The following is a 14,779-nucleotide window of genomic DNA, read 5'->3' on the forward strand; positions in this document are numbered from 1 at the left end:
GAGAGCTGGGCCTGTTCAGCCTAGAGAAGGCCGGGAAGTGAGGGTGGGGTCATCTTATCAATGTATAAAAAAATCTGAAAAGAGAACGTAAAGACTCCGGCTCTTTCCAAAGGTGTAAGCACAGAAATACATAATAAGTGGAACACCAAGAGGATCAATACCACAAGCAGTAATATCAGGTGGCTGTCACGCAGAAATTCCAGACTGCGTCCTGCCACTGTGGGTGCCAGAGCCCAGCTCCCCCGGGCACACGAGGGGCTCTCTCTCCCCACGGCTTCCCCGCCTCCGCCTGCGGCGGCCCGGGCAGCTTCAGGAGCGCACCGACCCCGCAGAGCACCCAGCGCCAAGCCCGGGGAACGAGGGTGTGCTGAGCAGCCCCGGGGCAAGGCCGGGCCGGGCCGGTGACCCCACCTGTGCCAGCGGCGCCTCCCGCTCCCGCCGCTCCCGGCTCCGCTCGCCCTGCGGCCCGGACGCCACCCGCACGGCCCGCCGGAAACCGCGCACCGGCCGTACGGCAGCCCCGCCGCGACACTGTCGTGAACGGCGTCCCGGGGAATGGCGGGTGGGGGGCGGTGGCGGCTCCTCCCGACGGGGCTGCGGGGCACAGCGGGGACAGCCGGGCACGGCGGGGACAGCTGGGGACGTGGGACACAAGGAGACAGCGGGGCACGGCAGGCACCTGCCCGGAGCCGGGTTCTAGTGCCGGCTCGGTCCCTCAGCCCCTCTGTTCTCGCCGGCGTCCGTCGCGACGCGCTCGGCTCATGCCAGGGTTATGGAATCATAGAACATCCTGAGTTGGAAGGGACCCACAGGAATCATCAATGTCCAGCTCCTGCACGGGACCATCCCCAAGAATCATACCATGTTCCTCAGAGCGTCGTCCAAATACTTCTTGAACTCTGCCAGGCTGGTGCTGTGACCATTCCCTGGGCAGCCTGTTCCAGTGCCCAAACACCCTCTGGGTGAAGACCCTTTTCCTGACATCCAACCTAAACCTCCCCTGACTGAGCTGCACGCCAGTTCCCTCAGGTCTGTCACTGCTCACCGCAGAGAACATATCAGTGCCTGCCACTGCTCTTCCCCTCACAAGGAAGCTGCAGACTGTGATGAGGTCTCTCCTCAGTCTCCTCCAGGCTGAACACGCCAAGTGACCTCAGCCATTCCTCAGATGGCTTTTCCAGTCCCCTCACCATCTTCATTGCCCTCCTTTGGGCACTCTCTAACAGCTTTGTATCTGTCATATTGTGGCATCCAGAACTGCCCCCAGCACTGGAGGTGAGGCTGCCCCAGAGCAGAGCAGAGCAGGACAATCCCCTCCCTTGCCCAGCTGGCCATGCTGTGCCTGATGCCCCCAGCACAGGGTTGGCCCTCGGGGCTGCCAGGACACTGCTGGCTCATGTCCAACTTGGCACAGACCAGGACCCCCAGGTCCCTTTCTGTGGTGTTGCTTTCCATCCTCTCATTCCCCAGTCTGTCTACACATCCAGGGTTGTCCCATCCCACGTACCCAGGTGGGCTCCCCATGCCTTGCTCAGACCTCACCAGCCTCACAGGTGGAGGCCACAGCAAATACCATGTCATGGCACAGCAGCTTATTGGAACCCTGTGCTGCTTGACCAACAGGACCACACAGTCCTGCAATTGGCATTAAGGAAACTTACCTGCCCACCCACCCAGAAGCCACTCCAGCAGTCATACTCGTATCACCCAAGCTGCTCTGGCAGCTCCACACTCCGTGGTCAGACAAGGTTTCCTTACTGGCTTGACCCCAGGTTTTCCATAACAAAGTCTCTGACATTTCAATCCTTAAAATAGTTTAAATCACAATACCACAACAAAATAACAGTCTGAGCTGGGTGCCTTCAAGGAAGGACCCCAAATGAAGAAACCTCAGGGCTCTTATACCCTCACAGTCCAAGCAGAGTCGTGTCTGGAACCCTTGGCTCCTTCCTGTCCCTGAGTGTCTGAGCACCTGGCTGGAATCACACATCTCTGTGCCCTTTGGGTGTTTCACAGTCTCTTGCCTCAGGCTTCTCCCCAGAGCTCAGCCTGCAGCTGCACACCAAGCATTCAATATAATCCTCAACAATGGGTATACTGAGGTACAGGCTCATCCCTCCTGCCAGGCTGAAATTCCCTTGCACAGACCCTGGCCTGCTTGCCCAGACCAGCATTAATGAGAGTGAGCAAGGGAATGTGGCCCAAAAATGCTCACAGGTGCTAGAGCCATGCAGTGCCCAGTGCTCCCCACTGCTGCAAACAGCTCCAGGTGATCTTCCAGGCACTTTCTTGCCCAATTGCATCCACTTCAATACATCCATTGCATCCATGCTAGACTGTGACCTTGGTAATGTCAGGGTGCTGGCTGCTCAGAATGTGCCTGGATGAGCAGAGGGAAATTCAAAAACACATGTGCTCAAGCACTTGAAAGTTGCAGCTGGCCAACAGTATTTGACAGGGCTTCTATGCCTCTGGTGCAACAAATGTTTATCTGGGAAATAATTTCTTTGGGGTGAGATCAGAGCATTATTAATGCGTCTGACACCAGTGTCCGCAGTTGCCAAGTAATAACGTTCTTTAGGCCAAGGTCTGAGTGAAGATCTTGGGTAATTTGTTAGCTATTTGCATGGGACAGTATGTTTTCAAAGTGATAACAGTAATTTAATCATCATCTCCATGGTGGTATTAAATGTGTAAATTGAATTTGCATATTTGTTCAATTTATGCTGACAGTTAACAGCATCTCAAGAAAAACCTGTTGTAGATCACCACTAGGTATAGAACGATAACTGATAGACTTTCATAGGCACCATTTGGAAAAGCAGCATGTGAAACCTCTTCAGGGAGCCATTTACAGAGCAAACAGATGGATACAGAAGATGTTCCAGCAGGATTGACTAATGCTACTTCCAGTCCTTGGCTATATGCAGCAAAGTACACTGCTTGAGAGAGGAGAAGCAAGAAAAGAGCATGTTTGCCCCATTAAGGAAAGCCTCTTCTCTGATTGTGATGTGCTCTTCTCATCAACAAATTGGTTTCTTTCCATCCCAGTGCTACCACTTGTTCCAGGCAGCCAGCAGAGGATCTCAAGTGGGTGCTCTCTAACTCGCTCAGCACACAGCCAGGCATATAGGCTTAATAGATTTGTATTAAATCTAAACAGAAAATTGATAGTCCATGAGCTGAGCCAACTACTTGTGACTGAATCAGTTTAGGAAGTATTTGAGAATGGGAACAGAAAGTCTGAAAACTGTGGCATAACGTGAATAGTGACAGATGTGGACAATTTGGGAGTGAGAACAGGGAATGTATTTTCTACAGCAGAAAGTTACAGACAAAGAAGAGGATTCAAAGCATGGAGTCAGCTCTTGCAGTGTTACGTGCTATTCTTCATACCTGTAAGCCTCCATGTCATTAATAGTGTGGTTTTGTAAGTTTTAATTTAAAACCATTTTCTAATACTCTTGGTTTCAGGAAAGAAACTATGACACAAATATGCTCTAGAATCTCAAAAACTGAAGAACAGTAAAACCTAGAAAGTTATATCTGAGAGCTGCCTTTAATTTTGAAGTCAGTGGTTAGGGAAATGGTGGCATAATTTAGTTTCATTTCCTCTCCTTGTTCAAGATAAGTATTTCCTCAAAGGAAGCAGGTAAAAACTAAAGTTTACCCTTATTTCTTTCAAGATATTACTATGTCTGATAGCTCCTCACAGGCTCAGAAAACATCAGTGAGCCTAGAGAACTACTTGGTATACCACTTTAATGATCAGCTGGGCACCTCTGCTCAGTTGTCTAAATCTCTGTGCCAAAATGAAAAGGCTAAAAACACTAATGTCGTGGAGATACTGATTTTTGATGAACTTTAGGGAAGAACTGACCTTTAACAGTGAGGTTTTATTTTCCATTTAATGGTACATTTTACATTTTCTCTGAAAGAAACTGGTGGGTGACTCTCCAACTGACTTGTGTTATAAACCTCCATGCTTCTAACTTTCACTACGTGCCTTCAACTCTCAGCTTGATGTTTTATTTTTATTTCAAAAAGGTTAAATCCTCTCCACTCAGTGTGATCCTGTGCAGTTTTCTTTAAACAAGAGGCAAGGTTTCACTAAGGGAAAAGAGGTTCTTTTTTTCCTGAGAATACAAAATCTTTTTCCACTGTGATGCTGGAGAAAATTTCTTACCTCAGTTATAACAACACATTAAGAAGTTCTCATACTAAAGCAAAACAATATCCAGTAAGATGCTGATAAGAAGACAGAAAGGGGACACACCCCAGTCAAAATGTACTTAGTTTCAGTTAATTCTCATTCTGGTAATTTTAAAAACCACCTAGTTTTCAGTTGCTATTGGGACTATTGAGCAGTCCTTTACATTCAGTTCTGAGGGATTACTTAGACTCAGGGAATTTTCATTGTCTCAAATGGGAATTTTCTTTGTCTTAAATAAAAATGTCAGTCCTTGGAGAAATTGCAGCAGAAAAAATCCAAACAAACATAGAATGATGCAATTACAGGGAAAAGCATATTTCTTTCATAGAAATTTCATTATGTTTACTCAGGAGAAAATTAAAGCAACTGTGTCTAAATTCAGTGCCATAAAATGATAGAACACCTCGCCCAAAAATCAATGCAGCAGCAATGCCCAGGTTATTAGTTGCTCTTGCCTGAATTGTGCTGTGAGTGCCTCAATTGTGCAGTGAGCACCTGAAGTGAAAAACCAGATGATTTTCTACTGTCCATCAAGAAGAGCGCTCCTGGCAGCAACAAAAGAGCCCCAGTGACTTTGAGGCTCCTGACAGCCTCGATTGGAAAGGAGAGCTCAGCTTGCAATGAGAACAAATGAAGAGGCTGTGGTGGATCGAACAATGATTCACCCATTGTTCCATATTCAATAGCAAATTGCGAGTTGTCTGCCCCTGAGCAATAGTTATTTTGTTAATTTCCTCAGCTTCTTTGAAAAGAGATTATAATTTCGGCCATAGTTCAGCAGACCAGGGGGGTGGGGGTTAGAAACATCCATTTTCACTCTCCCCACCCAAGTTTCATTACCGTAATAAAGTGAATCCTTTGTCTGGGAAATTCTCCAGTGACAATTTAGCAGTTCTGGGTTAGTGGTTGGGTTCGGTGATCTTGGATTAGAGGCCTTGTCCAACCTAAATGATTCCATTATTCTACTAATACATGTTTTGTGAGGTAGCTGCTACACATGTGAAATAACTTCTTCGGTTCATTTCTTGGGAAGCATTTACATGCTTTGTTTGTTTGGCTTTTTTTCCTTTGAGAAGTTGAAAAGAGTTTTATCAGACAGGAAGCTCACAGCAAGGATAACACTCATCCTGTCTATGATTTGTTGAGACTGGTAACACACCTTTGGGGAGAAATGACTACATCTTCTTTTGCCTGCTCATCCTGGAGAGGTCCAGAGCTGCACATGTCCGGGAGCTTCAGATCAGCTATTTCAAAAGTGAGACACAAATACTGACTCAAGATCATCTGGCTGGGACAGGGGATCAAAGCCCTGGGCTTTCATTTATCAGTCCCTCTCCATCCGACCAGTGCAATAGAAACTAAAATACTCTTAGACAGACTTTCAATTCCGTGCAATGGGTTGGTTTTGGTTTTAAGTGAGATTAAAGCACATTTTTGGCTATTAAAGGTAGGCCAGTTCCAGAGGCCATGTTGTAGCCTAGTCCCACAGAGTTGTATCAGCACATTTGTTGCAAGAGCAGCAACAGCTTAAAGTGATGTTGGAGACACTGTACAGAGTAACCACAGCCTTTGGCTGCTCCTGAGGCCTTGGAGCTGTCTTTTTCCTCTTCTCCTGCAGTGCTGTGGCTCAGTCCAACACACACTCACATGGGCAGCACCCAGCAAACTGAAGGGACCTGCAGAAACTGTCCCAGCTGGACTGCACATGTGGAGTATTGCAGGAGAGTCTCCTCCTTTCACTGCAATATGGAGAATAAAAAAAGTTGAGAGCATGTCTTTTTCTTATGAAAAGGTGAACACTTGTGGGAAAAAATTGTTGACACCAGTGAGGTCTTGCTCCATGGAAATGGCTCCAAGGCACTACAGCACCGTGATGATAATTGTACTGCCACACAGAGTGTTCATAATTGTCTCTTTCAGCAGCAACTTGAACAATTTACTCCTCTCCAATTTTCACCCCACAATTCCTGAAATTGCTTTTCATTTTTCTTTGTGTTATACTACTCTGTTTAGCGAGAAGGGCAATTTCATATCCAATTCTTGTCTTAGCCCTTGACCCAGAAATAGCTGTAAATACTGAGTAATATGCCTGACATCCCGAGTCAGTGTCTTTGTCACTGTTCTTGACAGGAAACCCTCTGACAAGTGCGACACTACCAGCTTGTCTTCCACTCAACTTCTGAAGCACAAAGGCCCCTCCAGGCCCCTGCTGATGCTAACACACAGGCTGCACTAAGCAAGCATATCTCAAAGCATATGCCACCATGCTGGATACCACCAAGCTGGAAAAGAGACCCTAAGTGGAAGGACACTGGATTTCTTTTAGTGTGTTTTTTAAGCTCTTCTGTCCTAGAAGTTTCAGAATGGGAGAGACCATAGTATGTCCCACAGTCAAGTTTCATTTAATATTTCCCCATGATGTGGTTTCAAGCCCTCACCCTGCCTTTCAGAAGCATCTCAGGGAGCTGCTGACACAAGCAAGATACAAACACATCCCTGCAGGGTGTCCTGCCAAGAGGGTGGACTCAGAAAGGGATTGTTCACACAGGAATAATGTCTTATTATGAAGTCTTTGTGCCTTGTAAAGCCAAGTTCTTTTTATGCAGGGAAGATAGGCAAGAAGTGATTTTTGACTCTATGTTTCCTCCTGCCTGTTCTCCCAGGAGACCACTTGGCATGTCAGTCTGAACAAGTGGATTAACTCAGACAGGATGAAACTGAGAGGATTATTTGGAAAGAACAAAGGTGAGGCAAGAACTCTGGCCATCCTAACAAACCTCCTACCAGGGATATCAGAGTGATACATCTAGCTGTGGCCTGCAAGCTGGCTCCATGTCTTTCAGGTTTTGTAACAGAAATGAGAGAGAATGAGAACAGCACCAGAGACTGCACAATTGTGTTTATTTAATCTGCAAGATATCAACAGAAAGAAAGAGATTAATCTCAGTGATTCCTCTAATTTAAAGCATACAGATAAGCTACATCTTCATAATCAGCATTTTTCATTAAAAGGAATTGGTGCAAATGTTTTTCACTCCAGAATACCTTCTAATTTACATCCTTGCCAGATACAGCCTGAGACTCAAGAAGAATGCAAGATAAATAATTATTTTTTCTTTTTCAGTGTATTCTTAATATTCAACAGTTGGGTCAGAGGAAATATATCCTCTCATTGTGGTAGCTTGGTGAGAGGCATTGATGAATTCTAAATGAAACCCCTTCTGAACCTCCCTCAGAATATGGGATGAAGACAAAAGGGTCACATAGGAACTGCTAGGGACTGGTTCTTAGATAAATGAAAACCAGCATCAGGCTAGTTACCAGATGGTCTCCTTATTAAAGGTCTTTATGTCAAAATCTCCCAGACTGTGATGCCTGTAAGAAGCCCAGAGATAAATAACTGAGGAGAGGATTTGAATGGGAAATATAAAGTGTCAGGATTTTCAAGGACTCGAGCATGTCATTACTTATGAGTCAAGGAGTTATTTCTGTATTGGTAAATTAGGAAATCTAATGTGGGTGAGAATTTAGAGGTCATGAGACCAGAGAGGAAATACATAAAGAAAGGTGAAAAGATGGATGGCACACACAAACAAGTCCTCAGAAAGGGATGTTGTGCACAAAAAATTGATTTGCAAAGGAAGAAAGGGGGGGGAACCCAGCAGATTTGTGTTAATAGATTTAGAGAGGACAGGAGAATGTGTAAAGGCCATGTACTGTGCAAATCCCTTTTGGAAACTAAGCAAGAGGCAAGCGGGAAAAAAAAGAATTAAAAACTTCTTCTCTGTTTCTTATCCTTGCCATCTTTAACTAGAAGAATAAGGCAGTGTGAAAAGCTGGGGAACTTTGAAATTGGAACTGAAGGCAGGATTTGCTTTCTAATAGCAGCAACGTGGGATTCTCTGTAATTGTTCTAGCAGAGCTTCAGATATTGCCAGATTCTAACTTGAATTTTTGCCAGAGAGAGCTGCAGCATACTGTAAAAGACTGTGCCTCCCTGAGATGAGTGCTTTAGCAGTTCCCTGGTTGCAATTTTATGCTTTGACTTCATCCAAGTGTATGAGGAACCTAACATTATGGACTGATGTGTGTTTGAGCAGTTGTATGTGATAAGAAAGATGCTGCTTCATCTTCTGCTCTGCACAAGGCATCAAAGATGAACTATCTGAGGAGACAGGATGGTCAGCAATACACTGTGAGCCACTTTCATTGTTAGTAATTTCTAAACTCTCTCTAGGCCTTGGAATCACAGTTTCAATTTGGATCTAGAGTCTGAATAAGACATCACATGAAGAAGCACAAAATGATTTATAAAAATTAATTTATCATATTGATTTATTCTACTGACTTGTGCTTTGGTTCAATAGTTTTCCCTTTAAATTTCAGTAGGGATATAAGACAAAGACATAGCTAAAAATAAATACATCTATATTGTTGTGATTGAAGATTGGTTTTCTTTTTTATTCTTTTTTCAGATAAAGTGTATCAGTTTTTAACAAAAGCAAGCTTGTCATGTTAAAGTAATAATACGGAGCATTTCTGCATTGCAGGGAGAAAATTAATTACTCATATTGCACTGACATATCTCTCCACCTTATTTGCTTGTGAATTAGAATTTTCTGCTACCACTTTCATAAAATCAAAGGAAAAAGTACTGCTGTCCTTGGTTGCTGTTTTGCTATGGTAAAGTATAAGCATAGCCTGCTTAAGGGGTAGAGAAGAGTTTCATGTCAGAGCACTCTCTCCATGTCCCTCATCCAATTTAAACAAGGATACCTTTAAAACAGCTTACCATACTGGCAAAGTTTCTGAGAATTTTACACTATTTGCACACCAGTGGTGGCTTGCTGCAAGTGTAGAAATGTGACAGAAATACTGTACAAAATTATGTCAGCCAGATCAAAACAATCCAGGGTCTTGCTGTTGACCTGAGTTGCAGACTTCAACACAGGTGTCTTTTACAGTTCAGTGAGGTGGCTTGGCCAAGAAATTTGTGGATGGGAGCACCATCAGACACAAGAACATGCTGTCTGCATTCAGCAAGCAGCTCCATAGCAAATACCTGTTAAGGAGGCAGGCGAGAGAAGGAAAATGTTTCATTTGCAGCCACTTGAGATGTCAGGCATGGTCTTCCAGAAAGTTTAGATAAAGCAATGCAATTTCGATTCTGCCCCAAGAGGACATATACTAGTTAAGGCAGAGCAAGTTATCTGCATAAAAAGTTAGGGTCCAAAAGCTGATGTTGTCAGCATGATCACTTCATATAAAGCACATTAACACACCTAAAAGAGATTTATAATAATGAATGAAATGTCTTTCCCTCTTTTCTCCACAATAAATTATAGAAAACCATAGTGACACACAAAGTGATAATGACAAGAAATCCTTAATTGTAGCAGCAAGAAGAATACACAAAACAAAGCACACTGGAGACAGTAGCTTTGATCTTCTTTAGTATTTTCATTTATCATTTCATTATCATTTTCACTTTGCAAGTGGGAAGTGTTTCTGTGATATGTACAAGTGTAACAGAACTGGAATTCTGAAACTAAAAGGTTTTTTTAGATTCTGGTAAACATGAAAATTTTGTTATGTATGGAAAATGATATCACTCTAAATCTCTCATAATTTAAGTGTTTGGGAAGGCTCCCCATCCACCTAGTGCTGCTAGGGGAATAGTTTGCAAAACTCAGCACATTTGCTGTATGCAGTGACAGCTGCATGACCTTTATTTCTGGCACACAGTTCCCCAAACGTGCTCATTGACGTTCACTTTATACAGAGAATGTCTGACATCTGTATTTGTACTTACATAATTAGAAGTTTCATATTCATAATGCTTCTGTGAGAGGATGATGATTCCTAATCCTGGTATGAGAACAGGAAGCAGCTGCAGAAACATGTGATGAAGTGACCACAATCCCTATTCCCCACCCCTCTGTGTCACTGCAAGGAGTTGTTAGAGGATCAGAAATAAAGTTAAGACTGGGAAGAAAGGAAGGGTGGGAGAAGGTGTTTTTAAGATTTAGTTTTACTTCTCCTTTTTCTACTCTGGCCCATGATGGTGATGGGCAAGTGACCTCTCCCTGATGATATCCCACTCACGAGCCTTTCATTAAATTTTCCCTCCCATCCAGCTGAAGAAGGGCATGATTGAGTGACTTTGGTGGGCTCTTGAGAGTACAAGAGTTCATCTTTTGCTCATGGTGCCAAGGCAAGTCCTTCAAGCTCTCTTAAGAGAAGCTGTGGTCTCCATTCAGCATTTGTGGCTCTCATTCAGAAAAGCAATGCAATCAGCATGTTGTCCCTTGCCATCTGCTGTCCTACACCTCTCCCTGCTAAGCTTAAGTTGAACACTTCCAGGGAAATCCAGCCTCTCGGAGGTCTGGAGGAGTTTTTGTCACGGGCTTGGCTGCACCAGGACATCAGTCTGAAGAACCTCTATGAAGTTAAAAGAAGTCCTCCATGTTTTGCAGGTTTCATTTCTTGCCTGCCCTGGAACAAGAAATCACTTCATGTCCTTTGCTTTAAGCCCAGGGATGCTCTGAAGCCCTTGTTTTGTCAGGGCAGGAGAGTGCAACACAAAATCTGTAACATTTAAACCCAACTGTTGGCCTTAAAGAGTTTCATCTCATACCACTTCCAGGAGGTAAAAAGGGGCAAGTGAGTACTGCAGAGGACAGCTGTGGTTGCACGTAATTCTGTGTTGTAAATCTCTGCAATAAGTTTTGTTAACATCTACCTGCCCTCCTCCCTTGTCATTTTCTCCTTCACCACTTCATCCCTCTTGGAGCATCTGAAGAGACTCTGACTTTAACCAAAGAAATATTTCATAACATTTCCAGGCCTCAGAGGATTTCAGAGTACTTTTAACTTTTCTATTGTCTTTGAAGAGATAGCGTGCCGCTGGGACCGTCCTCTGGCTCACAGCCCTCAGAAATGCCAGGAAAAGCCTCTCTGGTAAGGAATTATGTTCAACCCAGTGTACCTGTCCAAGTAGTGTTGCCCAGCCTGGTGCTCCCCATGCCAGAACCTCCTTCCAGAACCAGGACCCACTGGAACTCATCACCCTAGGTGATGAGTTCCAGTGGGTCCTGGTTGTGGAAGGAGGTTCTGGGCTGCCTAGGACAGGGAGAAAAACACTTTCTGCTCTGAGCCAGCATGAAATGGATGAAAAGCAAGTCCCAGTATGAAAAGCTGCTATGACTCAGCTAAAAGGAATACCTTGCAGGAAGACTGATGGTCTCCAAAAGACTGACAATAAAATTTGACTCCCCTCTCAGATATCCCAGGTGCTTCACTGCAGACCTGGTGAGAGGGAATGTGACTGATTCATTCATATGGCAGTCGATAAATGATGTTAATCAGCCCAGAAGGCAAGAAATGCTAAGTGTGACCCCAGCCTAATGCTGCCTCTGCCAGGGAAACAGAGGGAAAACAGGAAAGCTCTACAGGAGCCACAGGGCTTGCAAAAAATAGATCAGTGTTACATAAAGTCCACATTTAATTATTCCAGCTTTGTCTACTTGATGCATTTGAGCCCCAGGTTAGAGCAGTGCTTAACCCTGTGTGCAGTCAGAGCCAGCAGTGAATTTGGAGGCAGCACCTCTGAGCTATCCTCAGTCAGAACAAGGGTACATTGACTAATCGAGCACAACTGCAGACTGATTCCTAATTTGTCACACAAGGTCATGATATGGCAGCACTTCAGAAGGACTTTCAAGGAGTAATTGTTCCTTGCCAGAACACTGTATATTCTTACAGAAAATGCAGCTACAGGCAATGTAGAAACCCAACAGCAGCTGCTGTGTGCTCAGCAGGAGTCCAGGCACCAGCAAACACAGGGCCATGCAGGCACAGAGCTTCAGAAATGTGTCTTCCTCCTTTATTCTATATAAATGCAATCCACATAATCAGAAATAATAGGGAGCCCAGGTTAGTGAGTTAGTCACTGCCCAGACACCAGGCAGAGGCTCTCCCTGCCCTTTCTCACCAGTGACACACTGACATCGTGTAGCACTGGTTAGCTCTGGTGCCACAGTCCAGCTGGGAAAGGGGTGAGTTCTTGCATCCAAACACAGTGTCCCAGTACTAAAGCCAGCTCAGGCCTTTCTGCAAGACATGTTTCCAGCTATGGGATATTCATTGAATATGTGCAAATCAGCCCCTGAACATGCCCAAGAGGGCTCATTGCTACAGACATGCTTCCTTTGTTGGCCAAAGGAAAGGAATCATTAGGACAAGGCTGCTGCTACATGTGCAGCTGAGGAATGAGACCTTTCCCAAGGCTCTTTGGAAACAGACAGCACACAAAGCACAGGCCAGGTGAATTGTGGTGGCAGCAAGCTCCTCTCTTACTGCCCTTGTTGCCCTTGGATTTTTTCTCCATTACAAGGTGGGAGCCTAGGAGAAATGGTGACTGTGAGCAGGCTGCCAGCACAGCAGCCTTTAACTTGCACATGGGAGGCAAGCAGGAGTAAGCCATGGTGTCCCTGAAGTCCCCACATGATTTAAGATGGGCACTTTGGTTTGTATGCCATTATTTACAGCAGCACGACCTGCCAATACCATTGAGCTTGCTACAATTACAGGTGATCAATCAATATAAACAGCATAGTTTAGTAGCACTGGTTTCCAGAGGCACCAACAGCCATTCATCCCACAAAAGCCAGCCCATTATTTTAGCTTCAGAGATGCATTCCAGGTGTCACACTCCTTTGGTAGCACAAGAGTTGTATCAAATAAATTGCACTAGTCCTTGCAGGCCACAGCCAAAAGAGCTGCTCTGAGTCAGTCAGCCCAGCATCAGTTCCCCCCTACTCAAGTCCTTTGCTCTTCTGAAGTGTATTAAACAAAACTTACTCCACTGCCAACATTTAGAGGTTGAAAATACCCACCAGAAAACCTGAACCAATATTGCCTTCACTTTAATATTTTTCCCTTTTTCCCCTGGGAAATCTCAGGGTCACCCCACCCCCACAGCTCCAGTGCTACAGGCACAGAGACGCACACTGGTAGAAATGCAGGTGTGTAGCACAGCTGTTCTGGCTGTTCCAGCTGGGCTGGAACTCACATCTCACAGGAGCTTTCACAAACACTGCAATGAAGAGCTACAGAAATCTTGTGGGTATTTGAGAGCCAAGGAAGAGCAAAGTGTCTGTGCTATCCCCAATATCTTTTCAGTTCCCTTTGAGGAAATAATTATTACCACAACCAAGAGAGTAAATTCCAAACTGAAAGAGATCTGTCACCACTCACGGACACCAAAAGAGGCAAGACCAAACTTGAGGCAACAGTTTGACTCTTCAGTTTAACTGCTTCATGTGCCAATCACTCCCTCCTCCCTCACCCACAATTTTACACAGCAAACAGCTCTGCCTTTCCTGCCCAGAGCTCCATTCCAATTAGCTGTGGACTGCAGGGAAAACACTGCAGCTACATCAATATAAAATGGTGTAACAGAAGGGAGAACTAGGCCCTCTGTCTTAAAAGCTCAACACTGCTCTTAGTGATTTGCATGGGCAGTATTTTCCCACGTAATCCTCTTCACTGTAATTCAGAGAAGTGAAGCAAACACTGCAGAGGTAGTAGCTGAGTTTGGCCATTGTTTTGTTAACATATGCACACAGTGCTAGCCACTGTTATTAACTCAATGCACAATCTTTATTCTGCCATTTTAAAAGAGGCAATAGCTGCAGTCTGCATTAAAAATACCTTTCACAAAATATCTTTCACTGTAAAAAAACAAAGAAAACTCTACAGATAGTAGAGGAAGCATCACAGACTACAACTTTTCTAGAATCACACACCAGTTTCCCTGATCATAGTAACTCTTTTGAACCCTCACACAATCCAGGGATCTGCACACTGCTTCCAGTTCCCCTTCACAGAACACATGGTAATAGCGGTGGAAAACAGGGCTGAGTTCTTGCAATTCTTTGGAGCCACCTGGAACCACCACTGTATCAACACTTTCCTCTTTCTTTTTTGAACCACTTTTCAGGTGCCAGGGAACCAGCAAATCTTGAGAGTGAAAAGAAGTTCTGTTAGTGTGAACAGGCAGTCTGAAGTCTGCTACTGGCTTGGCACCACAGCTTTCATCCTTGAAGTCATTAAGGAGTTGGTCAGACCATGCTGAGTCTTGGCTGCTGTTATCAGGCCCTTGGTCACTAAATGGTCTCTGGGCTGTATCAGTATTCATTTCTCTGTCTTTGTTTTTACTACCATTCTTTTCCTTAAGGTATTTAGACTTCTGGTTTTTGTATTCTTGTTCCATTGCCCAGACATAAATGAGTGCTGTTCCACCAGGTCTTAGAAGCCGAGCTAGTTCCCGGATAGTAGCCAGTCTCCGCTCCTGGAAAGGAAAAGCAAAAGTGTGAAGCTGCTACATAAACAAGAAGTCAAGAGAATGGAATGGCAGGAGTTTCTCCTTACCCAAGATACAATAAAACTTGAAAAGAACGTGTTTTTTCCCACTATTTATTTTCATTCATAATATAGCCCATCACTGTGTGCAAGCCAAGACATTTTCCTAAACACAATTTCTTCATCAAGACATCATTCATG

The 14,779-nt window shown here is 44.6% G+C and overlaps 2 protein-coding genes across 2 annotated transcripts in view; both read right to left on the minus strand.

The window, feature by feature from the left end:
- Positions 1–489, minus strand: part of CWF19L2 (CWF19 like cell cycle control factor 2) — a 59,946-nt gene extending 59,457 nt beyond the window's left edge. The window contains exon 1 of the mRNA XM_054271607.1: positions 412–489. The gene's annotated coding sequence lies outside the window, so the exon portion shown is untranslated. The remainder of the gene's footprint in view (positions 1–411) is intronic.
- A 12,763-nt stretch (positions 490–13,252) lies between these two features.
- Positions 13,253–14,779, minus strand: part of ALKBH8 (alkB homolog 8, tRNA methyltransferase) — a 44,678-nt gene continuing 43,151 nt past the window's right edge. The window contains exon 13 of the mRNA XM_054271802.1: positions 13,253–14,567. Within this exon, the coding sequence (XP_054127777.1) occupies positions 13,998–14,567 (570 nt within the window). The 3' untranslated portion in view covers positions 13,253–13,997. The remainder of the gene's footprint in view (positions 14,568–14,779) is intronic.

This window comes from Melozone crissalis, unplaced genomic scaffold (assembly GCF_028551555.1).
Source record: "Melozone crissalis strain CALT ecotype California unplaced genomic scaffold, PUWL_Pcris_2 ptg000013l_1, whole genome shotgun sequence".
Lineage (NCBI taxonomy): Eukaryota > Metazoa > Chordata > Aves > Passeriformes > Passerellidae > Melozone > Melozone crissalis.